This window comes from Lacerta agilis, chromosome 6 (assembly GCF_009819535.1).
Source record: "Lacerta agilis isolate rLacAgi1 chromosome 6, rLacAgi1.pri, whole genome shotgun sequence".
NCBI classification, from domain to species: Eukaryota; Metazoa; Chordata; class Lepidosauria; order Squamata; family Lacertidae; genus Lacerta; species Lacerta agilis.
In genome coordinates, this window is record NC_046317.1 from 6,599,023 (window position 1) to 6,626,799 (window position 27,777).

Consider the following 27,777-nt stretch of genomic DNA (forward strand, 5'->3'; position numbering starts at 1 on the left):
TGTGTGAGATTCTTTGCCCACTCACTGGTTTGTGTCCAACAGTGTTACTCAGCTGGTGGTAAGGCAAAGGAATAGGAAGGAAGCCTCCCCATCCCATCTAAATCTGTTACAGAGGGGTGGGGAACTCCACAGAAAATTTCTGGTGCTGGGGACTGTAGCGAGGAAGGGAGAATCCATTAAAACTCTTTCCCTTCCTGTTTCACTGACTGTACAGTCTTCTGTGTCAGCTGAGCTCTATTGTCAGTTGAGCAACATTACAGGGTGCAACCATAAACATTTAAATAGCTTAAATAGTGAGTGAAATCAAGACCCTGCTTTAGGAACGGGCAACTGAAAGCTTTGACTGAGTATGTTTTTGAGAATTCTCCCCCTGCTTTCATTCCATTCTGTGACACTTGTGCCATTTTTAATGTAGGGAAAGACATATGCCGAAGGAAGGAAATTAGAATTTGATAAAGTATCTTTTAATAATCAAGTAATTATTTAGTAATGCTTTAATAAGTAGTATTCAGTAATGTAATTTGATAATTTCCATAGTTCAGTGATGGAATGAAAATGGAAACATTTAATAACAATAATTTAAGAAGTTTGTAAAAATAATAACATTATAATGGTGGCGGAACTGAGTAAAGAGGGGACTGTGCAACTTGAAACTTGCACAGCATCTAAAAAGGGCCTCATTTGAATGTTTGCTATTTCCCATACTTCATCTTAAAGACTCCTACCAGATACATATGATGGCTTCAAAGTCAGCCAATTATTTTCTTTCTCCTCCCTGCTTCGTTTCCTCCCAGTTACGTTCTTTTAGCTTCTATGCTGTTGTAGAGTTCTGAAGAACTTGAAAGCTTGCATACTGCACCCCATTTTCACCTGCACCCTAGCATAATGTTTTGGTTGGCATAATAAAGGCAGGATCCTAATACAGATTTTTGGAATTAAAAACATAACATGAGAACACAAGAAGAACCCTGCCACATCAGACCAAAGGCTCAGCTGGTCAAACTTTCTGTTCTTACAGTGGACAACCAGATGCCCAGGGGAAGCCCACAAGCTGAGTGTAACTTTCCCTACTTGTGATTCACAGCAACTGATATTCAGAGGCATATTGATTCCAGCTGTGGAAGTAGTAGCCGCTAGCTAATAGTCATTAATAGACAAATTCATGGAGGATAAGACAAATACCCCTTGAAAGCTGTCTGAGTTGTTGCCATGCCCATCAGACCACAAGTTGCCCAGCTTTGGAGGATTCTCCAGGAGACTGCACGACACTTCTCCCTTCCAAGCCTACTTGACTTTGTTGGGTGCTCAGGAGAGCAGACTCCTTCAGTCCCAGCTAGATCCCTTCTCCTTGCCTCTTCTCCACATTTCTCTTTCTCTCCCCTTCACTTCGTAAACCTTGGTATTGCTCTGCATGGTGCTTCCAGACCAGGGATGGCTAATGCCATCTTTGAGCGCCTAATCTAACCCCCAGCAATTTTTTCCTGCCCCTGCAAATCCCTACCATTTGGGGGCAGAGAGAGGGGTTTGCAAGCACAAAACAAAAACTAAAGTAAACGTAAGACTATGGGTGAAGCCCAGCACCCTGAGAGGGATGCAAACTGCTCACTCCTTGGTTTCCAGATCAATCACCTGATCAGAGAAGGCATGGTAACTCCCTCATCAGATGATCTGTGCAGATCAGCTGTGGGGGGTTGGCTGGCTGCACATGTGCAAAAAGGCAAGAGTGTGGGGTGGTCACACCTGCCATTGGCACTTGCCCCCCAGACAGTTAGCCCAAGGGTGAATGTGGCACTGAGGCCAAAAGGAGGTTAGCCACCCCGGTCTAGATCTCACTTTACCACAATCACCTGCTTCTAATGGTACATCGCAGGAATAAGGAATTTATCTGTTTAGTGCCATTATGTTTTTATGTTTTGTACTTTGAGACAGAATTTTAGTCAGTTGCTATGGTTTTAATGTGATTCTATCTTTTTAGTTCAGCATGCCTTTAGCTCTTTCGGAAGGAAGGGCAGGAGAGCAATTTAATGAAGATAAAAACCACGGTAGTCTGCAGCTTTCCCCCCACCCTGCTCCTTTTTTCACCAGTCGTGGCATCATATTACTACCAATGATAAGTGCTAATAGCTCCAGTTGTATACTAGTCACATTGACTGTCTAAATAGCCACTGTGTACAAAGTAATTCAGATTGTTGAAACTGTGTCCATGAGGCTCGTCAAAACATTTGTGATCTATATTATAGGATGTGAATGAAAGTAATCTCTGCCTAATTATTACAGAAGATGAATTAGAAAAGTTAACGTGACTTTAAGAGGGGTACATTAGGGGGGAAAGCCCTCTTGGGTTCCTGTCAGAAAAGAGGTAAACTTCACCTGTTATACTGGAGAGGATGCTTATGACCTGGCAGGAAAGGGAAAAGCATACTAGAATAAATATGTCATGTTCCTTTTTAGAGCGAGACACCTTTAGCACCACAGCTTCCGAACGCATGTGCTTGGTTAATTTCTATCTATTGGAGAAGAGATTCTGAAAGGGACTTGTTTTGTTACCATAGGAGTGGAATTAAGAGCAAGAGAATTAAATGGACTTCTGGGAGTTTCTTTAATTGGTATTGAGATAAGAGAGATTATGGTGAACCAAGCATGGGAAATAAGAGAAGGTTGCAAGGAGACAGGCCTATTTTCACCTGGTTACTGATGACTTAAATGCACCCAAAGGAGCAGTCTTCATCCAAGTCATCATTATTATTATTTTTTAAAAAAATCAGTATACCCCAGAAGATAAAAAGGAAACTGTTATCCAAAAGGAGAACAAGATTTCTCAGATATCACTGCAGAGATTACTGCTATTACCATCATGCAAGTCTTACAATCAGTCAAATCAAATATAGAGTATCAGCTTTTAGACACCGTAGTGAGTGAACAATATGATTTTACTCCTCATTGGCATTTAATTGACCAGTTGTAGATCAGCAATCTGGGTTCATTCAGATCACTGTTACCATGAAAAAGTTAGGTATTGTGCTCACAGGGTTGAAAAAAGGTAGAATGGAAACTGTGTCATCCATTTGAAAAACTGCACTACCAGCTGATTTCATAAAACATAATGTAATGTCTTATTTAAGAAGTCACAAGGTTGTTGCTCAATTTTCTATGGATGCCTTTATTCTACTACTGACCTAAAGTAATGCATTCTAGATTATAAACAGTGATACATGCTACTATCTTCAAACATATCACCACTAACTGTGATGCTGACCATTTCAAAAGAAGGCAATATCTCCATTTTCCAGAGAAGTAAATTTTGTACAGTATTCTGTATTTCTCCTGGGAAACTATGTGCCTTATGCTTAACAAAGCAATGACTTGCGTCCACAACTTGTGTGTGAAGGTACTTCAGTTCCTACCGGATGTCCCTGCCACTGTCAGCACCAAATTCCAGGCCATGCAAGGGTCCCCAGATGCTCAGAAGTAGCTTCTTAAGGAGGTTGGAGGGCTGCAGTTGGGAGGGGACAGGAAAGCCACATTGTGCAATCAGAATTCTACTCACGTGGCTTTATTTGGACTATCTCCAGTGCATTGAATTTGTCTCACAAAAGAAACAAAGAGTTGCATGACACCAAAATTATGCTACACCACATGCAAACCACAAACTATGATATGTCTAAATGAGGAGAGAAGAAGAAGAAGAAGAAGAAGAAGAAGAAGAAGAAGAAGAAGAAGAGTTTGGATTTGATATCCCGCTTTTCACTACCCGAAGGAGTCTCAAAGCGGCTAACATTCTCCTTTCACTTCCTCCCCCACAACAAACACTCTGTGAGGTGAGTGGGGCTGAGAGACTTCAGAGAAGTGTGACTAGCCCAAGGTCACCCAGCAGCTGCATGTGGGGGAGTGGAGACGCAAACCCGGTTCCCCAGATTACGAGTCTACCACTCTTAACCACTACACCACACTGGCTCTCACACCACACTGGCTCTAGACTGTAGATACCTCTGTTTAAAAAGAGGTTATCATGTTTTTAATGATCTGATATACCAAATAAGAATATTTGTCATCAGTGGTACTTATTGCATTCTAAATATCCAACCTAAACTTGCTATTCCATCCTTTCATGTCTATTCACTTCATCCCAGTCACATGGCCATATTTTTTAAAAGCGACCATGAACATATTTAGGCCCCAAATATCTGAAAGTCTACCCTTTTCTCTATAGAACATCTAAGAAGTTAAGATAAGCAGAAAGGGGCCTCTTGGTAGTTCCACTGCTCTGAGAAGTTTAGAAGGGTGCTGGCCCCAAAAGAGGGTCTTCTGTGTGGCAGCCCTTAAGTTGTGGAATTCGTTCCCCAAAGCACTTTAATTATTTAGTTCCTCTCTCATCCAATATTCTGAAGGTGCATCTCTTTACCCTGGCCTCTTTACCCTGACCCCTGAGATGCACATTTTAGGACCCACAACCCCTTCTTGACTGCAGATTGTTTCAGCTGTATTTAATACTGTATTTTTAAATTGTTGTAACCAACTCTGCAATCTTGTGGTGGCGGATGGGTAAGAAACACAACAACGACAACATTTGAGCTGTTGCTGTGCTGCATTATGGAGTTATGCCCAACCAGTCTCACTGCTGTGGGGAGCCCAGGCAGCTGCCTCTACCTGCCTGTATTGTTCCAAATGGATTCACAAAGCAATCCAATTAAATTGTTACAGATCCCTTGTGGTTTTGCACTGCAATGATGAGTATAATGCTGCACAAGTTGAAGCGGGTACATATGGAACTGTTCCTATTTATTAAGCTTATTAAGTTCACTCTCATAATCTCTAGGTGATTTACAATACAAAGATGGTATCTCCAAAAAACAGGAACATATAAACATTCACTATAAAACATTATTCTTCTGAGCACATCATTAGAACATATTACATTTAGAGCATTGACATTGACATAATCTCCCCCTAGGTTCCAGAGCCTATAAACTCATGTACTTCCACATAATCTGTTCACATGATGCAATTTCCCAGTTCATGGAAATTAGAAAATATTATACTGCTAATACAAATAGTATTTTTCATTTTTGTCCTATTCAGAAGTTGGTGCTACAATATCACTAGAACCAGCTCTAAATTTACCAAAGTGTTGGCAGAACAAAACCTTATCAACAGTTTGGGAATGCTGGTTATCACTACCCCTCTGTCTCCAAGAAGCAACCTAAAGGCAGTCTGCATGTTGTTATTCAGTGCTTTGCAAGCTATAGTGATCCGGCCAGCAATTTAACTGAACGTTGGACCCTGAAACTTTTTTTGTTAATGTCTACAATGCTGTAATTAGTGTCATGTATTGAATTTATGACCATTGTCTGACTTGCAATCTGTTAACACCTATCTCCCAGGAACTCTGCTTGGAGATTGAAGGTTGTTTATATTGGAAAACAGGAGGAGAAAAGCTTTTAAAATTACTCACGAAACATATTCTCAATTGCTGAAAAGGCCACTCATTAGAAGAATAGTAGTTCCCTAGAAGAGAGAAGGGAAATATTGACTAGAGCCAAACAGATAACATATTCCTGTGGACTGCACCACACAGATCCTTCAAACACCAGTCAAATAATGGTCAACTATTGTTAAAGTGTTTTTGTTCTGAGAACAAAGATAACATTTGCATTATTTACCTCTATTAGCAAATCAACAATTGAAGACCTAACCCAAGAAGGAACTTAATAAATTTTATGTAAAACAAAAAAAATAAAGATTAAATGAGCACATATGAACTTGCTTGAACTTTCAAAGTAAATGTCCTGTTCCTGAAATAGGGCTCTATTTTTAATTATGCATACTGGTCTTGGACAAATTGAGAATCATTCATCAGGTCAAATAAGCAACTTGCTGAGAGCACTGGAGTTCTTTTAGACCAAATACACCATTTTGAAAATCAGTTAAGGTACCAGGTTAACACTTAACTGTTGAGTGTGTAAAATCTGTCTTGAATTTATCTAGAGCAGGCACATCCAACAGGTAGATCGTGATCTACCGTTAGATCAGTGAATGTCTGTGGTAGATGACTGGTAGATGACTGGCTCAACCCAAAGAAGTTGTACAACTTTGGCTTCCGCTCAACATTTTCACCACGCACCCCACCCAAAAACGGTTTTTTTTACCCGAACCCATAAAAAAACGGGCCTTCCCATAAAAAGCTCAACAACTTTGACATGAACCCCCCCCCCCCAAAACAGGGCTTTCCTTCCTAAAGGAAGGAGCCCCCCAAAAGGGGGTATAACTCTGTGAGTAGATAGCAGTCTCTTGGGGGTTGGCCACCCCTGATCTAGAGTAATACTTTTTATAATAATAATAATTTATTATTTATACCTTGCCCATCTGGCTGGGTTTCCCCAACGCCTAATAGGTAACTTAGGAAAGAGATGTTATGATAATGCCTGGTTTTGCCACCTGTCTCACCTGGAGAGAATATAATTTTTAGAATGCCCTTCCTGTCGCAAAGGACATGGCAGAAGAAAAGGAAAGTTATGAATGAAAGCCTAACCAGTCACCCAGATGCATTCTAATTATTATTCAAAGTAGATAAAGAAGAGCCAAGGCAAAAGTCTTCCCCTCTAAATTCATTCACCAGCACCAGTTTCATTCTGTAATAACAAAGTTAAAATTTAACGAAAGTTTAAATTTTTCAGCCTCCCCAATCTCTTGAAGATTCTTGCCCTTGCCCTACCCCCCTGCCCCAACCCCAGCCCCAGGCCAGACATATCTGGGAAAACGCTGCCACCCATTTCACTAGTTGCAAATAGGGCTGGGAGGCCATTTTTGCTCGACCCTAAATTAAACTGTCAACATATTCCTGCATTATTATCTTTTCTCTATTCCAATTACACCCTGTTCCTTCTGGGAAATGTATAAAAAAGCCTTCCCTTACCCAAACAAACAGTTCTCTGAATCATTCTCAAACAGTCAACATCTGCAAACTGGTAAATTGCAAAGTTTTGGAATGAAGGCACTTCCAGTACTTTACTGGTTCTGATACCCTCTTGATGTGGAACCAGGCCTGTCTTTATTCGAAGTAGTGTCTCTAAGTTCTCATTAGGCAAAAAAAAAAAAAAAAAACCCAACATTTTCAGCTGTTCCTAACTCATCTGTAGGAGTGGGGGCTATAACATAGGGTTGGTACTCAACAACATTGTACTACCAACAGTGTGTTTTAAAAGACACTTAAAAGACATTTTAAAATAACTTCCAGATTTTTTGGGGGGCAGGGCACTGTTGACAACCACTGTTTTCCTAAGTTGCTTCAATACTATCTACTCCTACAATCAGAGACTACATGTAAGTGATGTTACTGTCACTGGAGACAGATGTAGCAAGTTAGAGTATCCTTACTTAGTCAAATACATAATTTTTTAAAATTTATTTTTATTAAAGATTTTCTTGATTTACAAAAGTCCATGCCTTGTCTCTTATTTGAGGTTGTACAGTCTTTCTTACAAATCAGTTACATTTGTTGTGAGACATTAGTGTTGAGTACAGTATTAGGTTGGGGAAGATGAGTGGGGAGTGGAGGGGTCGGGTGGTGAGGCTTATATTCTTTTGTATAGTGGACAGCAGAGGGACACAGTAAAAGGATGGTATTCACAATATACAAAATACTGCTCCAAAGTTCCACAAACCCCCTTGATGCAGTCAAAGAGCATGACACTATGAAATCATCTCCACCCAATGGGCTAGAATGTGGTATAAACCTCCCTTTAAGTCCATATCAGCCAAAAGAAGGGAACTCACTCTGAAACAGGTGCTACTTAACATCACAGAAACTGGCGCTGATATGCCCAGGAACCTCACCAAGATGTTGGAGAGGCTGCGCCTCCACCGGCACATACCTCCACATGTGGTGGGAATGCCCTAAAATCCAGCCCTTCTGGAGAGCAAGTCCTGCAAGAGATATGCAAAATAGCTAGACAGGTATTAGAACTCACCCCAGAATTGGCCTACTGAACATCTTCCAAGATCATAATGACCACTCGCATTATAGTCAAATAAATAATTCTAACCAATCAGGAGTGCACTACACTCTAAGGCAGGCGTCGGCAAGGCTTTCCAGCCATGGGCCGACATGCGCAGCGCGATGCTGGAAATAGCGCCTGTGCAGAAGCGATTTTTGGCGTCTGGACATGCGCAGATGTGGTTTCTCGTATCTGCGCGTGCGCAGATACCATTTCCAGCACCACTCAGCAAGTCCCCACACTGTGCTGTGCTGGTTTAGCGCAGTGTGCAGGGGGCTTGCCGAGCAGGCGGCTGGGTTGGCGGGCGGCTCGTGGGCCAGCCGATGTCTGCTCTAAGGAGACAAAGCACTTGCAGACTGAGAAGAGTGGATCTCCTTTGAGGTGTCAAAGTGTTTGCAAACTGTTGTTCCTTCCCTTTGAAAATGCACTAGTTGACTAGAGAAGGGAGAGGACTTTCCAAGTTCCAGGGCCCCACAAATGACAGTCAAAATGATGGGGGGTGAATAAGAGGGGCCATTTTGCCTCAGTTCAAATGCAATTTGTTTCTCCACCTAAAACTTATTTTAGGGCTAAGCAGCATCAAATGCATCAACCACATTATAGAAAGCTTGCGTCTACTTTGATTAATTGCTGGTTTATAACTCTCATGACTTGCCTATTAAGTCTGTTTTTGTTGCTGTCTATAAACTTGACAATAAAAATCCTAATGAATTAGACAGAAGCTATAATAATGCAGCAAGAGAAATGAAGAAAGCTGTGATATCAGCCATCTAGTAGCACACAGTCGGAAAAACACTGGCATCTCAATATCCCCGAGGCACTGTTAATTGCCACAATTACTTCTGGCTTGTCCACCAAACTCTACACATTCAAACTTGCATAATGAGGTGGCATACTAATGCCTCAAGTTTTGCAATGGCTAATTATGCACATGATCACTCCCAACAGCTGGGTAAGAATGGAAGGAGAGAAAAACTACCTTGATGATATTTTATAGAGCATCTAACAGCACAACCCTGTTTACAAATAGCCATCTTACGGTTTTAGTAACGTCGCATGCAATAAAGGGCTGCAAGAAGCTAAGCAGTGAACACGAGAATGCATCATTACCTTTTGTGTGTCTCATAATAAAACTGCTTGATTCCTGGGAGGCAGTGCCAAGAAATGATATTAACCGAAACTGTCCACCTCTCATAATGCTGAATGCCTTACTCACAAGGTCATGTGGCCATTCTTCACTAAACCCAAATGGGCTAGAAATCAAAAATAGATGAAACATGGTGGGGGATGCAGTCCCTGTTTTGCTCTACTGAACATTCAATAACACATATGCCCTGTAAAAGGAGGAAAGCAACCAGCTAGCAATTGTGCAAAACATTTTTCCACTGTACCTTGGTCTAGCGTTTTTCTGAAGCCCGGCTATAAATGATGTACCATATTCAACCAAGAATTAGCCCTCAACAATAATGTACTAAATACAGTCATACCTCGTGTTGTGTTAGGTTCATGAGTCTTTTCAGCTTGCGAACACGGCAAACCCGAAAGTGTATACTTCCGGGTTTCGCCTCACGCAGAAGCATTCTGCGCATTTCACACATGCGCAGAAGTGCTCCATCGCGCTTGCGTACAGGCGCCACTCTAGTTGCAGACTTTTCAGGGTGTGAACTGACCCCTGAATGGATTGTGTCCGCAACTAGAGGTACCACTGTACTATGCTTCTAGATTTTATTTTATTTTTTTTTAAAAATGTGACATGAGGTTGATGCCATCAGTCTGGAATGTCACAGCTCTGCAACATTAAAGCAGTGGGGTGGAATCCAAGACTAATTTTTTTAAAAATATATATATATATATATCCTTTTTTTGAAAATAAAACTGCCAGCTGCACTTGGAATACTATGTATAATACTGGTCACCTCACCTTGTAGAGCTGGAAAAGGTTCAGAAGAAAGGAAACCAAAATGATCAAGGGCTTGGAGCAGTTCCCCTATGAGGAATGGTTGCAATATTTGAGGATTTTCCTGCTTCAGTTACAGGGGTTTCCTGAAACATTCATAACAAACTCAGGTGATCCATGTGGGGAGAGGCGGTGGCTCTTTCTCAGGAGATATGAAATAGTGCTTAAGCAGATCACTGGTGACCAAATAAAGCTTTATGCTTATTTTGGTCATGTGCTTTCTCACTATGTGCAGAGTAAAGTCAGGTTCTTGGCAACCAATACCGCTGTCAGGGATCTTCCCAGGTGCTGCTCATGAGTAACTACTAAGCCTCTTTTGAAGAACTGAAGTTATTTATTAAGCACAGCTATTTATAAGCGGAGCTAGTTAAAAAACATGACCATTCAGTCACTATCAGAATCCGGAAGTACATTCCTTCTGCTACCCCTCCCCCAACACCAGATCTTCGGCACCCTGAAACGATGTCTCCTGGGTCCTCTAGCCCCCCTGCGCTGTGCCTGTGTCGGAAGCTGTGGGCTAGCCTGACTGGTGGTGCTGTGTCTTTTCAGCAGTGTCCCGGAGCCCTTGCTCCTCTCCCTCGCTTGGAGACGAGTCCTGTGATAGATTGGATGATGATGATGAGGAGGAGGAGTCCGTCTGCAAAAGGGGTCTGGGCTCCCTATAGCTTCGTGAGCTGTCTCCCCCTGAAGAGCAGCTTTCCCTGCCCTGCTCCTCGTGAGTAGCTGGGCTACTCCTGACAACCGCCAATACCTTTTCTTTCATTTTTAAAAAATGTATTTCTTCAGGCACAGAGACCTGTTTCTATAGTTACGTGGAGGTTATGAAATTGTTTTAGCCATCTGAGTTAAGTAAAATAAAATACAAGTTGCCCAGTACTTTGTGTTTCTTCTGCACTCATGGGGTATCACAGCAGTGGCTATAACAACATTTGAGAATTCCTTGAGACAGCTCTCAAAGTGAGCTGTAGTTCTTCCTTCATCAGTTTATTATCCCTGTATCAAAATGTTTTATCTAGTAGTTCTTAAGGTTCTATAAGAGCTTTTGTATAGCTTAGCCCAATTCCTTTTCAATACGCCTGTGATTTCCCCCTCCCCATCCTCTTATAACAACAGATAACTCCAAACTAGGTATAAAGGGCATGTCCAGATTTCAGTAATGCCTTGCTTGGTTGTGGTATGCATGGTGCCCACAACAATTTCAATAGTTTGCAGATGTGCTCAAAAAGTTTGAGAGACCACTACCCTACCCTGGGATTTTGTTGTAAATAACTAAGTAGCCAAATTGAATTAATGGCAGGTTGTGCTAATGCTTTTCATGCCAACCATGTGATTATTCTTCACTGAGGGTGTGAATAGGGAGGTTTAAAACTGTCTCAAAGTCCAAAGTCCGGTATAAGAAGGTTGAAATGAAATGTGAAATCTGGGCCACCTAGTCTGAAAGCAGGGGAATGAATTTGGCAGAAGTTCAAGATTTTGTGTTCCCTTAAAGGCCTTTTGGCATGGACAGAACTTTTCAGTTGTTTTTCTTCAGTATCCTTTTAAACATGCTGGAGTTCAAAGCTGTTTACAGCCTAGTTTGGGGTCGGTAACAATATGACTTGACAGTTCATGTCCCCAAAAAATGTTTATCCCAATTGCAGAATGACAGCTTCTAATAGGTTTTATCCCAAAAAAGAGTTGCATTTCCTAGAAATGTTGTTTTGGTGTGCGCCCCATCCCCCCAAACCTATCTGTGCGTTCAAAATTATGCTTCTGCCTTTTCTGAGTGGGACTCTCCTTTTGCATGTCTCTTCTCCCTCTCTCTATGTGTCTGTGTCCCCCCACTCATTTTCCTTTTCTTATAACCCCTTTAAACAGTAACATTGTATTAGGGTTGTTGGTGTAATGCACCATTTATCAGTTGTGCCAGATGAAGACCAGTTTAATCCAGTAGCTTAATCCAGAAACAGCTCCACAAGCATAAGGTGTTTTAGCTGTGCAGTGGAACTTCTCTGCCCCCTAAATTTGCTCTGGAGGGTTAGGGGAACCTCCAGAACAGATTTAAGGGGCATGCAGAGAGAGGGTGGGGAAGTCTCCACCATTTGGAGGTGCATGCCTGGGGATTCTTGGATCTTTACTGTTTCCACACACCAGCAACACATCCTGTAGAATTCTACCCATTATATTTTATCTGCACAATCAGAATGAATTTCAGGAACCAAAACGTTGTACAGTGGTACCTCTGGTTGCGGACATGATCCGTTCCGGGGTGCTGATCACACCCTGAAAAGTCCGCAACCTGAGCGGCGTTATCGCGCTTCTGCACATGCGCAGACCGCTTCTGTGCATGCATGCGCGGCGAAACCCGGAAGTAAACACTTCCGGGTTTTCCACATTCGTAACCTGAAAAAAGGCAACCCGCGGCTATCGTAACTCGAGGTATGACTGTATATGACTTCTGAGCCATCTGGCCCAAAAATGGCTTTCCCCAACCTGGTGGTTGCCAGATTTTTTGGACTACAGCTGTCACCAGCCCCAGGTTATTTGCTTTTTCATTTGTTAGTACTCTCTAAAACTCTTTCTTCGTGGTTTTTTTTTGGGAAGGAGCATCATCCCCTGCAGTGGTGGAAGATCATTAATGGCTTTTTAGAAATTGAGGCCTGGCAACAAGTGGTGCACAAACGTAGCAGAGAGATGTTGAAAACATACAGTACATTAAATCTCAGAAGGTATGGCACTGGAAGCTAATGGAACTTGCTCCCAGAGACATATTTTCAAATGAGATCTATTGCAATGCACCTGCTTTTTGAATTTTTGGCAGCAGACACAAGGCTGCTTTGTGCACATTTCCTAGAAAGGGGACAGCTGTCATGTCAGTCTGTACTTGCCATTTACTTCTGTGCCCTCAACACTACTTGAATTAAGTCTTTTGCATCCTGAGTGTGAGAAAATACTTCCTGAACAAAAATAATGGAAACAGAAATTAAGGAGAGGCAATGACTAGGACAGCAGGAAGAGAATCTAAAGGGGAAGACGGGCCTTGAGCCATGCTTACCCCCAAAGGGTGTATTTTTACCTTTTATTAATAACACTGAATGTGATTTTTGTCCAGATCCGACCCTAAGTGACAAAAAAATAGTTGATGGACCTGCAGCAATCACATGGTTTTGTGTTTAACCAATTTACATAGATATTACCCAGTGCAAGTCATGCCATGCATCATGATGAAGCAATCTGCTTAAGGTAGCACCAGCACAAGGAATTTCGGACCTAGAAAGGTTTGTATGGTCACCCACATCCCAGAACGGTGTTCTGAGTTTGTATACCATTGCATCTAGCCTAGTGCTTTTGTTTGGGCACAACGCTGTCAAGCATGATGACCTCAGTGCCAACAATAGCCTAAATATGTAGAAATGAATAAGGAACTTAGGCCACAGCAAATATGCACACACTGCTTTCTCACAGGAAGGCAGTTTCTGCCCGTGCTGTAGAGGGAAGTGAGGGGCAGGTGGAACTTGTCAACCTGGGAAGGCAGAAGAAGGGAAACTAATCCTAAACCTTGGTTGCCTTGAGGGAGATTTTCAGGGGAGGAAAAGGCTAAAGATTAAACCTGTCACAAATCCAGAGTGGGATCCTTAAGACAATTGGATGGCACCTTGTACGCCGCCTCCCAGCAACTCTTGCAGCCAAGTTGGTGCCAAATGTATTGCTCTGCTTTTCCTTTGGACCACATCAGTGAGGCCAAGAGGCAGGTATTGTCGTCTGGGCAGCCCAGGGTCTCCATATACACTGCCCAGGCTTGCGCCCCAGGGAGGTCACTTCGGTGCTGCTAACGCAGTGATTTGCCATTGTCCTTGGAGGTGCACTCTCTTATCTCTTGAGACAGATGTGTGCCACCAACAGCAACAACTGTCTCGTAGAAAAGACTCTCCAAGAGGTACAAGTGACTCAAAGCTGATTTGGGGGATGCATATGCCCAGTTGATTATTCATTTCTGCATACTTTGGGTGGCATCGATCAGTTGACAGTGCCTTGTGCCTGAATGAAGGCTGGATGAAATGGTATGTCTACTGTAATAGAATGTGGTGACCACACAGTGCTCTGTTATAGACTTGTATTTTGCCCTGCTGCAGCTGCTTTAGGAAGATTGCTTCACCTGACTGTTGCATTTCTACCACCTATTTTCCATCTTTTGGGGTTCAGGCCTTGCCAAAAATCCAATTCAGCATTACTCATCAAATAGGGAAGCATTTTCATCCTGGCACATGGACTAAGGTCACTGGAGAATGGGACTTGATTCTCCCAAGTTTCTGCCAAGGCAATCAAAGGAGAACAGAACAGAACCCTTCCCCGTAGCGTTCACATGAGGTACTATGATGCATGTGACGGAAGTGGTAATTTGTAGACTTTAGAAAGTTCTGAACATTTCTCTGCATAGGCACTGGACCTATATGTGATAGATCAGTGTTTTTCAACCACTGTTCCGCGGCACACTAGATGTTGCCTGGTGTGCCGTGGGAAAAATTCCAGCCAGAATATCAGCTTTGTGTTCAGCCAAACAGGCCCTGGTTGCGCACTGAATAAAGTATTTTATAATTTTTCATATTTCTGTTTACTTACTATTTCATAATAAAGTAATTATAAAATACTTTCTTTGTGTTTATTTGATTCCTATTCAAGAGAATTACTTTATATATAGTCAATATAGGCACAGAGTTAATTTTTTTAACATTTTCTAATGGTGGTGTGCCTCGTGATTTTTTTCATGAAACAAGTGTGCCTTTGCCCAAAAAAGGTTGAAAAACACTGTGATAGATGACCAATACATCTGATTTTTCCCCATTTAAGTAAACCAAAGCCCTGGAACAAGTTGCAATACATTTTTCTTTCAGTAATACAAATTTTGCATAGCAGCTGAATTAAGTGTATTTAGTTTTTAAAAAAATAGTTGCTCTAGTACTTAAAACATAGCCATGAGGCCGAGTTTGGATATTGGTGTATTGCGGTTTTTAGTTCTGTTTTATGTTTCCTGAATTTTTTCCACAATGATCTCTTAACTAACTTAGAGACCAGTTGTATAAATGACTCCCACATTGGTGTGCTGCAGGTTTTGGGGTGGTTGTAGCATGGTCATAATGGCACAGACTATTCCTATATAAGGCGTCTCATACTACTCAAGAATGAGCCATGTAACCTGCTATGGGCTCTTGCAATCTGCATGATGTAAGAAAGGAGCTTAAACGATGTCAGCCTTTGCAGCAAGGGATGGATTTTTGGGTGTGTGTGTGTGTGTTTTGTTTCAATATTTGTATGCCACCAGACTGAGCATCTCACAATAACCGCAAAGCATTAGCAAATAAAAACACTTCCTAATACAAAATAAATATGCAATAAAAATATAATACGTACATTAAATGAATCAAAGCAACATAAAATGCCAATCAGGTACATCTCTCCAGCTTCTGTTGCATAAGCACTTTGTTCTTTTCTAATCTATCAAACTAAATCAGCTTCCGGATAGCAACCTCTGGGAGATAGCAGCAAGCCTGCAATGTTGATTGATTTTCCTTAGATGCCCTATCCATGGGCAAGCACTCTATAAAGATTTGAATAAAAAAAATCCACAGGAAAGGGCATTCTTTTGGAAACCAACTAGGTGCCTTTTGAAAACTACATTTATTGTCATGGAGCTGCTTAACTGAGTGCCAACTTTTTGGCATCCTAGAAAGGCTTTTGCATCCATGTCCTGGTTGGCTTTGAACGAAATAAATGCACAGTAGCCTTGAGCAGCACTACTCCAGCACAGTTAAATTATTGAGCTGCCAAGGGAGCAAAGGGAAACCTTTTGATGGCAGGTTGTATTGCTTGCACTCCCGTTGAAAACCAACCAGTAAACAGGCATCTGTGTGAAAACAGATTAGAAAGCAAGGGTTATGAAAAGTGTTTGTGCAGGTCAGTTTTAATATGACCCTGCTCCATTTAGATGTTTACTGCATATGAACGCAGAGGAAATCTTTGTATAAAATTAAAGCTCTGCTTTGTGTTCAAGGTTTACTTTTGTCTGTCAAATACTTGTCTGCTTTTGCATAAATCTATGTACCACATTCTGTGTAGTGTCTAAGAATGAGCTTTGAACTTCGTATATTGCTTCAGCCAGGAACTCATCAGATGGCTCATTTCTCATTCTGCTGGTCCAGCCCCCCACTTGCTTTCAGGACCCTTTCCCTAAAGATTCTTTGTACAGCTTGGGACTCCACCAGGTCTCCCTGCATGGATAGTGCCATTTTGGCTATATACCGGTAGATGCTAAAGAATGAGTTCACTATTAATGTATGCAAGTGAGGCCCCACAACAAAATGGTGTGAGCGGGGGGGGGGGAATAAATACTCGGATAGACATTGTTGTCATACTTCAAGCCAGAGGTGTAGGAAGGTTAGGTGTTACCCGGTGCGAAAAATTTCTTGTCACCCCCCCCCCATTGATTCCACACCCCCTGCAAAAATGGTTTTACGTTAATTCATATTTTCTTACAAAGGAATAATAACAAGTAATAATAATAATAAAACTTTTATTTATATCCCGCCCTCCCCGGCCGAAGTCGGGCTCAGGGTGGCTAACATCAGATACATAACATTGGTATAAAATCAAACAATAATTAAATTACCTCCTAAAAACACCTCAAAATCAAATTAAAGTCTTAATTAGATGGCTTTCCACAGGGTTAGGGTTGGGAACAGTAAGTGCTCCACTGAACTGAAATTTCAGCCTTCGCGACATAGGAAAACAGCCAAGTAAACAGCTATTTGGGTGGAGGAAGGTCAATATATTAACCAATATGCATGAAATTTCATATATAACTATATAATCCCTAGTATAGTAAGATAAGACCTTTGGAGCAGGCTTTTTAAAAAAGTTTTTTTTATGAACCGCCCTAGTAGGGCAGTAATTGTTCCTTGATAATTTGTCACCCCCTCCATTATGGAACGTGGGGTGGACCGCCCCCTACGCCCCCCCTTGCTACACCCCTGCTTCAAGCAGAGCTACTTGCTTGCTGTCAATATCCAGCACAAAAGTGAGGCTTGACTGAAAATGTAACCTTTCATAGACTACTACAGAGATCACCTAATGACGGTGTACAGTGATTTAATTTCCAAAAGGTAGCTTAGGAGCTTCTTTGGTCACCATTGGTAAGGGTCAGTCATAATAGTATCTCCGAGTCAATGGAGACAGGGGGGGCCTTTGTAAAACAGAGGGGCAGAGCAAGAAGGGAACACAGGACCCCACAATACACAATTATTAAACTATGGCTGGCGTTGGGTCTAAACTGACTTTGTAAGGCGTAACTGACCCTTATTTGTCTCAACTACTCGAGAAAATGAATCCTTGACACCATGTAAGCCTGTAAGTCTTAAGCCCTGCTCAGCTGTGGAATTTGAACTTGGATCTCCCTAATCAAATGTTCTTCACTATCATAGTACAGTTTTAGGTCGGCAGATGTGTAAATTGAAATCCTCCTCACCAGGCCCTGGTGCACCTCATTCTGTTCTGCATACTGGTTCAAGAGGAACAGGACTTGCTGCAGTTTCTGCAAATGTTTTCATGCTGTCTCTTGCAGTTGTCGTCATCTGGTTTTGCTTCTCCACAATGTGAAATTTCTCTCTTGCGCTTAAGGATGTTGAACATTTCTCTCTTCTTGCTATGCTTTTGTAATATTGATGATAAAGGAAAGGCTTAATTATCTGTTTAAGACATTTGTTGGAGTTTTCTTAGAAGAACCCACAAATGTTCATATTCGTTTGTGAACAGAACATATCTTGTAAAATCAAGCCCTGTAAAAGACGTTAGTCCCTTGCAATGAGGAAGTGGTGGGGTTTGTTTGTTTTTTTGTATCTAATCCTTCCTCATAGAAACTGTTCTCATTTGCTTTATAAATCTTCCGGTTCAACAACATGTCTATGTGACACATTCCATTGTTCAGTTTTTAAATGTCAGGGGGGAATTATAAAGTGTAACCAGAAATTATCATACTTCAGTTTATACTTTAAACTTACTTTTCTTAAGTATTCTTTCTACCCTCTTTGGGGGGAATTATATGGTTGCCTTTCTCTTACCATTGGAGATGGTAAGAGTGTGTGCATGCTTGCTTATAAGTCCTTTTGTAATGATGATCCACGTGAAACCGCCTTGAATTCAGCATTGGTTCCAGTGCTGATTGTCAAGCATTGTTTTCACATGGGAGTTCAGCTTGCCTTGCTCAAACTCTGAGCACGTTGGTGCAATTTATATATAGATTGTTGTTTCAAATCACTTTATGGTGGAACAGATGGGAAAATCTACTTTCAAATGTACATGGGAGAAATAAATTATTATTATTATTATTATTATTATTATTATTGGACAATAATAAAATCATGCTGAGGAGGTATCAATTGCTCTTTTAGGATCCAGTTGTGTATGTCACGGGCTCATCTAGTTTACTTTTTTGTTTTCTCTTAGTATAGAAACTAGAAAGAGCGGGGTGTTATTGGGTTGTTGTTTTCATTTTGATTATATATATTGTGGCTTTTATGTTGATCTCTTCTGTGAACTGCCCTGAGACCTCCGTGGGTAGGGTGGTATATAAATTCCAATAAATGATAATAAAAAATAAATAAATTGTAAGGTCCGTGATGTGATTGCTCGCGAGTAACCAGGCAAGATTCCAAACTGTCTTTTAACAGGTTTATTGTGCATGCTATTTACAGTGCAGAACTACAAGGTCATGTCTGTATCAGTCACTCGCAGAATCCGGGAGTGGCCCCTTCCGGCTGTGACCCCAACATAAGAGTTTCGGTATCCCAAATCTCCACCTCCCCTCCTTGCGTTTCACCCCTCTGCGCACTTGGGGTGCCGGAAATGGCGTGTCTCCCTTCTTGCCCACTGAGCGAGGGGAGTGCAGGGTCTCTCCAACATCCCCAGAGCCTCTGCTCTCCAGACCCGGAGCTGCCTGCCCCTCCCTACTGGAAACATCGCTGCTTCCTCTGCTGGGAGAGGAGGTGCTGCTGGTCAGGTGGGGCCGGGGCTCTCTGTAGCATCCCGAGAGCCCTTCCACCACGCTGCACTGAGCCGGGGACAATTCCCTGCCAAAATAATAATACTCCTTCAAGTCCGAGGCCTTTGTGACAATTTTGCTAGTTCACATATAACTTTTCCATCAGAGAAATATTTTCACAGTTACAAGTTTGAAAGTGTAAGGTGGAACATTTCATCAATTTCTGTGATATGAATTCTTTACAAAAATATTTATTTAAATTTACTTTTGTATCTCCTCCCCCCAGTCACAGATGAAGACACCGTAAAAAGGTATTTTGCCAAGTTTGAAGAGAAATTCTTTCAAACCTGTGAAAAGGAACTTGCCAAAATCAACACATTTTATTCAGGTAAGAGGATAGCATTGAGCTATATGTGAAAGTTTCAGGGTTTAAATGTCAACAGCGGAAGCTTGATGTTGGCTCAGTGGCTGATAGGCAACCACTACAGAACTTTTATCACAGGTGCAATATGTGTCAATGTGCCTGGTTTCCCAGACTCAGCTGGTCTTTTAAGTAGGAAGTAAGGTTCACCAGGAGCTTTGTGGAACTTACACTTCTTTAAAACAAAACACTTATTCTTGTCTAACATCTTCCCTCTCTTATTTCCCTAGCTGGGGGATTTGCAGATTCTGGTCTAAGATGAAGCCCATCTCTTCATACGGGTTTAACTGGTTAAAATAATATGGCATGGTGACCAGTATTTATCTTCAGTGGATGATCCCATGTTCCAATATGTGTACTCCAGCCAGGGAAGGCGGGGTACAAAAAAAATATTTATTTATTATTAAAGAGAAACAGCCTCTCTCTTTCCATTTCCCCCACACAAAAAACCACTATCATGTTCCCTGTAGTCACATTTTTAAGTTGTCTCTTTTCCAAACTAAAAAGCTGCACATATTGTAACTTTTCCTCTGATGGCCCTGATCAATCTCAGATGTAGGGTAGACAGCAAGGGTCTTCTGTAGGTGCTGTTATCATGTCAGGGTGTTACAAGTTCCTTGTGAAGCCACTGCAGAAACTTATCTAACCCTACTGGAAACAATCGGGAACATCTATCTGAACTTGGTAAAACCTGGTTTGTAAATAAGCAGGGTGCATAGATCCAAGCTTGTTTAAGATAAGCTGCCACCCCCAAGTTTGGATATAACAAGGAAATTTTTTAAAGCAAAAGCTTCCAACATCCTCATGGGCTACACGGGGGTGGGTGGGGGTAGTGCTAAACTAAGATCGGATGAGACCTGATGTCATATAGCTAGTGCTCAGCCTGGTTTTACATGGAAAATCCAAAGCAATAATTAAGACATGAGTACATCTGAACATATGCAAAATACTTTCTCCTCACTACAATCACCTCCCTCCACCCACCATGAGCCTTGAATAAGTTAGCAAAGCTTGCAGAAGAGTGGGTGCTGTAGTTCACCATCTCTTCTGCAGGTTAAAGTCCTTCACAGACAGGTTATTGAATTATCTTGTGTAGTTCTCTTCATTGCAAACACCTTAACCACACCTTGGCTGCTGTTTATATGGAGGGAACTTGCTTACACGGAGAGAATTTGTTTGTATAGCCAGCCTTACAGATTCACAGTAATAGAAGTTCATTTGTTAGGTCAGGAAGTTTCGGGCAGTCTGGGAATGTGACTGACAGTGACAGAATCTGGAAGGTGTCCCAGAAGGTATTGCTTCTCCTGTGTTTTAGCCAAAGAGGCTTCCCTTTTAATAGTACAGCCAGCGAGTGTCATCACATGAACTAATAAACAGCAGATATTAAGCTTGATTTAGATTCCAGATTTCTTTTCTGAGCAGCATAGGCACTGAGGACAAGCATTTATTTTGATTATCATTTATTAAATGTGTACCCTGCTCTCCTCCCAAAGCAGCCCGGGACTCTTGACTTAGTCCATCATTAAGTAGAAACTATAGCTCCCAATGAAGTCCTACTAGTTCAGTGATCATGTTCGTTCTGGTTTTCCCACTTTTTATGATTAAGAATCAAAAGTCTGAAGTATTGTGTTTTTTATATTGTAATTTTATGTTGTGAACTCCCCTGAGATCTACGGGTAGGTGGCATACAAATTTAATTAATTAATTATAATAATAATAAATGAGTGAAATACAAGGAACCTCCTAGAGATATACAATTGCCATTTGGACCAATATTTTGAGTCACCCTTAAAGATGGGTATGGACAAAGCAAAGCCCAGCTGGACAGCAATTGGGCAATGCAACTACTAGCCCCCCCACAGCCACACTGCTTTGCTGGCTCTGGTGAAAAGGTTTGGGGGTATAGGTTGTAGAAATTGGGCCAGATGGCATCACGTGATGGCAATGGGGCTGGCTTGGTATCCAGTGGATCCCAGACCAGTTCAGCCTGCCCTCACCCTTGGAATATGCCCTGTTTTGTGACTCTCCAGACTACTGTTGATGCCAATCCCATTGGCAGTACTTTTGCCCTCACTTTTGGCAGACAGAAAGAGCTCCATGCTTATGGGCAGAGGCTGGCAGAAATATTTTGGGCTGGGCCTCTGGTTCCTCCAGTTTCTCCCCACCCCCAGTGTCCTTTAGAATGATGAATAATAAAATGTAACTATAATTCCTTCATAGAGCAGCATCAGTCATTTGTATAATCTAAAAGCAGCTTGCTTCCAACACAAATGATCAGACAGAGGTTTCACAATTTGTAATAGTATGAGCCAAAATAGGGAGTGCAGGTCATAAATTTCCCCTCATGTTGAGCGAACTGGTTTCATGTTCAAAACCAGTGTTTTGAATTTGTTCTGGAGACCTGCAGACAGGGTGAAAATGTTCTCCATTCTCAGGGAATATTGGAAGCATTTCCATAACTTGATTTGAGTTTGGAATTTTATAGACAACTCAAATTGACTGTGGGATGGCACACCATCTACACTGATTGGCTAGGGAAGAAGCCTCCAGATTTTTTGTCTGTTTTAAACAACAACAACACACCATCAAAGCAGTAATAAAACATAAAAAGCATGGGTGTTTTACCCCTTCCCCATTTTTCATTGGTGAAAGCTCCAGTTTTTAGCTGCAGGTGTTGATGTTAAACTCTTGTTTCCTGTCAAGACAGTTAGAAAAATACAACATAATTTGCATATGTTCATACAGAGTTCCTAAGAAAATATCCTGACAAACTTGACTGAGTACTCATTTGTAATATTGTATGATCACACTCTGTTGCTTTCTTCTTCCATTCTAAAGAGAAGCTTGCCGAAGCTCAGCGCAGGTTTGCTACACTACAGAATGAACTGCAGTCTACTTTGGATGCACAGAGAGAAAACAGTGGTCTCACCACTCTGCGGCAACGCAAAATGCCAGTCTTCCACCTGTCCCATGAGGAGCGTGTTCAGCACAGGAACATCAGAGACCTGAAACTGGCCTTTAGTGAGTTCTACCTCAGCCTCATCCTACTGCAGAACTATCAGGTATCACCTGTGCTCCTTAAAGCATTGTCATCTTATTTTCATAGTCTTTCCACCAAATAGGTTTTAGTGATTAAGCCAGATCTTTGCAATGGGTGACACCAAGAGTTCTCATGGTGCTCTTTCTGCATTTATGTTGCGCCACAAATGAAACAAACCAGAGTTTGACTACTTATGTTGTCTGAACCCTTTCAGGTGGCACAGCAAGCCCAAATCTAGCTTGTTTTGTCCTTGGTGTGACAGCAGCAGGAGCTAGGAAAAGTGCAACAGGAGCTTTAGAGTTTTAAACTTTGGTTTAATGTAGTATGTGAACCAGACGACTGCGTCAAACTGCTGATATAGCTAACTCAGTTACTTAGGTTGGATCAACTTTCCAAGGACTTTCTGCCTGTGCTTTTTAATTGGAGATGTGGGATTTTTCATCTGCATTCAAAGCATGTCCTGTATCACAGAGTTGTGCCATCAATCCCCCTCCTGTATGTTGCCAGGAGAAGCCCACTGCATTTCTCAATCACAGGCATTCTGTAGCCCAATAAGCAGGTGGACTGTGACTTTGACACCTGTAGTCACAATCTCAAGTGCTCCTTTTGAGTATGGATTTGAATCCCTGCCACACAAAATGCTGCCAGCAGCCATCTGGGCAGAACATTTTTGGCCATGGGCATTAACAAAAGCCTTGATCAGGCAGGAAAGGAAGGATTTTCATTCTAATCACAGCAGTTAGCCTACTTCATAACCTGGTGGGTAGGAGACTTGCATGAAGAAAGAGAGATGACAACCCCGCCCCACCCCAGTAGAACAGTTAGTTCTTCCACTGCACCAAAGCGTCAACACTGGCATTGTTGCAGTACAGCACATTTTGTATTGTCTTTGTGACTGGAGCAAACATTGTGCAAGGAAGAGGGAAGGAAGCCAGTTGGACAAGGAAGAATATAACTTAGCATAACAAGGTCCCTGTGAGCGGTCCAGTAGTTCAGAGAGAGAACACTTAAAAGGGAAATGGTGCAAAGGTTTGAATCTCAGTCTAGAGAAATGGAACTATGGCACTGGCCGTATAATTTTGCATGGGAAGTCGGAAACTGGGTGCTCATTTGTGCTTTTTGAAAACAAGGTGATTGAGATAACCTAGGTTCTTTTCTGTGCCACATACTTTAGCCAACTTCCCCCTTCTCCTGTTAGGTGTGTAGTCAGTTTATTATCCCACATTGAGGGGGGGGCACTTATTTGAGGAAATGCAGTCATACCTCATTTTACTGTGAATCAGAGATGTTGCTCTTGTTGAGGATGTGGGTGTAGCTGCAGGCAGCCCGGCCGCTTCCAGGGGAAGGAGGTCCCCCACCACCGCCACCCCTCATCTGGCCATGGGAGTGGAGCTGGCGAGGGCTGGAGCTGAGTTTTCCCCCTCCTGCAGCCGGGGGGGGCGGGCTTGCTTAATAGACTACAGTATAGTGCAAACATAACTTTTGTATGCAGTTGGAAGCAAACAAAATTTGTGTGACTCGAAATTCACTTTACTGCAGTGGTATGGAACTGAACCTGCAATATCTCCAAGGCATGTTCTTACTGAAGCAGTAAAAACCCATCCAGTATAAGGAATTGCACTTCAGTGCTTTGCTTGTCTTGTTTGTCCTGTCTTCTCTTACAAATTCAAAGCAGTCTGAGCAGTGGTATTGGTGGGGAGCATGAAAAATGAGCTGCTCTGGTCCTTGCAAGCCTGGGATTGCTTTCACGAGATGGCACATAGGCATTATTCCCCCATGGGGTCCCCATTATTAGTGGCTATAGCATCCAAAATTGGTATAAGCAGATTTTATATCCACCACAGCATTGTCCTCAAGCACAGTGATTTACTTTTCCCTTAAGAATCAACGACAGCCCTTCAGGAATGTGGAAGAAATAATGGGCACACACTCCAATATATTACTGGGGTAGAAGCCATTGCGTAGAGAGAAAAGGAAGCACTCAACCATGTCCCAGACTTCAGTTGATTGTCATGACCCTGTTAATCAGGACAGAGTTTGAGGCTACATTGTCAACTGCTAAGGAGCCAGACAGATTTCCTGACTCTGAACTGGATCCTGGTGATCAGGGGACCGCTGAATCCAAGGCTGGCAGGCAGGAGCTTACTGACCCAGCTACCACAGCATCAGGACCCATAGAACCAAAGCCAGGACCCTTATGGGTGCCTTCCAAGCGTCTCCCATGCTACCTTTTTTAGTCCAATGGTGCAGGGAGTGCACTAGGTGAGATGTCATAGAGTGCAAGGAAATCGCCTGTCTTCAGGCCAGACTCTAGTTCTCAAAAAGGAGGAGAGATGGACTGGAGGCAGAGCTCACAAGGCCTCAGTTTACATTGCACTCTTGTTGGAACAAGTTTATCACTAGGAGCTGTCCTAGGTGCTGTGATAGTGACCTATCCCATGGGCTCCTCCCTAAGACTGGAACAAGATATTGGTGTACTTTGTTTATTAAAATCAAGGATAAGTGGGAGGGAGCTATTGAGAATTGACATCCCTTACCTAATTCACTTCCTCCATCAGCATAGCTTCATGTAAGTGGCTGAGAATTGTACATCAGGCATTAAATCAATAACCTTTCAGGGACTGGGAGGGGGATGAATGTTGTGTGTGGAGGGAGGACTACTTACTATTAGGTGAGGTAGTTGGGTGATCTGTCTTTGTTTTATGCCATGCACTTTAAAAGCAGAACCTGGAAAACAATGGGGGCAACCATATTTTCTCTGTACAATTCTCTTGAAACAACCTTATGTCATCACACATTATAATTTCTCTGGGGCATTTGAGGGACCCAGGGGATATGTGCCACTGGGCACTCTTTTTGCCAGAGGGTTGGGGGCACTAGCAGTTGGCCAGTGTGGGTTTATGGATGTCTTATTAGGAACAGAGGGCATTGGAAAGACTATGTTGAACTAGCTAAAATACACATATATTGCTATTATTGTCACTTCGACTTTATAAAATAAGATGAAAATGGTGTCCTGCCTTGTGGCTTATAATCTAAATGTGGATAGTAGACAGCAGAATTTGTTACTGACAATGAAACACAGGGATAGTCAATGTGGTGCCCTCTTGATGTAGTTGAACTCCCACTCCCCAACCAGTTTGGCCAGTGGTCAGGGATAATGGGAGTTGTAGTCCTACAACATCTGGAGGGCAACACCTGGGCTACCAAATGGCTTTTTAGAATTGAGTAATTTAGACAGCATGCCAAACCATAGTTTGGTGCTATATAAACAGCCCTGTGACTGCTCCCATAACCACCTTAGTCTGCTCTCATTTCTCCTCTTTCTGTTTAAGATTGATATTCTCTGTGTTGAGATATTCTCTGTGTTGAACCCTTTATTTCAACTGGAGTGCAATTGGAGTAAAAAGACACTTGCAAGAATTCAAATACAAATGATGATTTAACAATAGCTTCACTATAGGCTTCACAACAGCTTCAGATTCTTGTGACATGTAAAAAAGCTATAATTACTCCCACATCAAGCAAAATTACTTGTCACAGAGAAATCTATGGCCAAAACCATGATTTTGCTTCCATTTTCCATTTTAGTTTTATGAAACAAGTCACAACTGCCCCAAGGGAGGGAAATGCTGGGTTCCTTCAAGAGAAAGTAATTAAGGTTTCTCATTGGCAGTAATATAGATCATTAATGCATTGGCTTCCTGTTCCCATATCCCTGTCCTCTTCCTTCCTTTACATACTACGAAGCTCCAATATTAAATCACTCCAGGCATAATTAAATTGGAAACCATTTCAGCTGAGCTGAAATCTTATAACCTTTCCCATAGGCATGGCATTCTGCTGTTCTTTGTTTGCTTTCAAATTTGGTCTTGAATTTGTGTGGCTGCATTAAATGGAGTCATTTTTTTCAGCATAATTATTACCAATCTATGGATGCGTGGTTAAAAAGAAACTTTTATACACAGAAAGAGGGTGGGGAGAGAAATATGCCATGGCATAAAAGCTATGTAATGGTGCATCTTTGTGCCTTTTAGCAGTTCAGCTCAGTCTCAGATACTACAAGAACACAAACTTGTTGGCATCTGTCTGTCTTGAGAAATAATGGGGTGCACCTCAGGGTGAAGTCAAACCACTGTTAGCAGCTCCAAAGTGACTTCCACAAGCCTGGGCAGTGTGTTATGGAGATCCTGGACTGCCCAGACGACACGACCCAACTCTCGGCTTCACTGATGTGGTCCAGAGGAAATATATTTGGCACCAGCTTGGCTGCAGGAGTTGCAGAAGGAGGCATGCAAGAATCCATGCAACCATCTTAGGGACTCCACTCCAGATTGGTGTAGGTTTTACTCCTTAGCCTTTCCTTCTTCCAAAGATATCCAGCAAGGCAGCAGATGTTTAGGATCAGAGTTTTTCTTCTCCTAGATGGGCTACCTTTCCATGTGGACAAGCCCCACCTGCCACTTACCTCCCTCCACAGCATGTTCAGAAACTGCCTTCTTGACTGTTGGACCCATTATTGGTCTCGTTCGCTCAGTCCATCAGAGTCTGTCTTTGCATGCAGGGCAGGTCCATAACTCACTGAGAGTTTGAGAACCATCAAATAGCTTCACCTGGTTTAGTTCGCCAGTTGAAGCAGTTTCCTAGGATATGGCTGCTGTCGTATGCTGACAGCTTCTAGGAGCCACAGCTAAGAGTTGAGTGCAGGGTGGAGACCAAAGGTGGACATTCTACCCCAGAAGTAACATAATGTGTCTTCCACTAGAGGTACTACTGGTCCTCTAACACCCCTAAGCATGATCTAAACAAGATACACATATCCTTAATATTTAGTCTTGCATTTGCTTTTTCTCAATGCCAGCTGTTCTAAATGCCCTTTGACTTGGAAGACTGAATTTGTAAACAATGCTTTTTTTTTGCTGAATTGAACAAAAACAACTGGTTCAGGTTTAATTAAGCATTGAATAGCTATGCAGAACACATGTCACTATGTATTCTTATTTTTAGTCTCTGGTGTTTATAATTTTCAGCCAAAATCCAAGTAAAGAAATCTCCCAATAAACAGTCTTGATATATTGGGCAGCAGATAGCAAAGAGGGCAAAAGCCAGAGCTACCTTCTAGTTTTTAGAAATAACCATGCTGTGCAGTAGAGCATATTTGGATGCCTGAAATTTGGAGTGGCTTTCCCATTAAAAGCCAAATGAGACTCTTTACTTATTTTGGGGTATATGTTGAAGATACTAAGATGTACACCCAAAAACAGAACTGTGTGACACTAACATTCCAGAGGACATGTAGAAACAAGCAGAGTAAGTGGCATTTTACTGAGTCAGACCATTAGTTTATCCAGTTGG

General features: G+C 42.0%; 1 protein-coding gene across 1 annotated transcript in view; it reads left to right on the forward strand.

Annotated features, from left to right (window-relative positions):
* Window positions 1–27,777, forward strand: part of XPR1 (xenotropic and polytropic retrovirus receptor 1) — a 98,220-nt gene that overhangs the window by 34,091 nt on the left and 36,352 nt on the right. Inside the window, exons 3-4 of the mRNA XM_033151317.1 lie at window positions 19,248–19,349; window positions 22,221–22,444. Of these exons, the coding sequence (XP_033007208.1) occupies window positions 19,248–19,349; window positions 22,221–22,444 (326 nt within the window). The remainder of the gene's footprint in view (window positions 1–19,247; window positions 19,350–22,220; window positions 22,445–27,777) is intronic.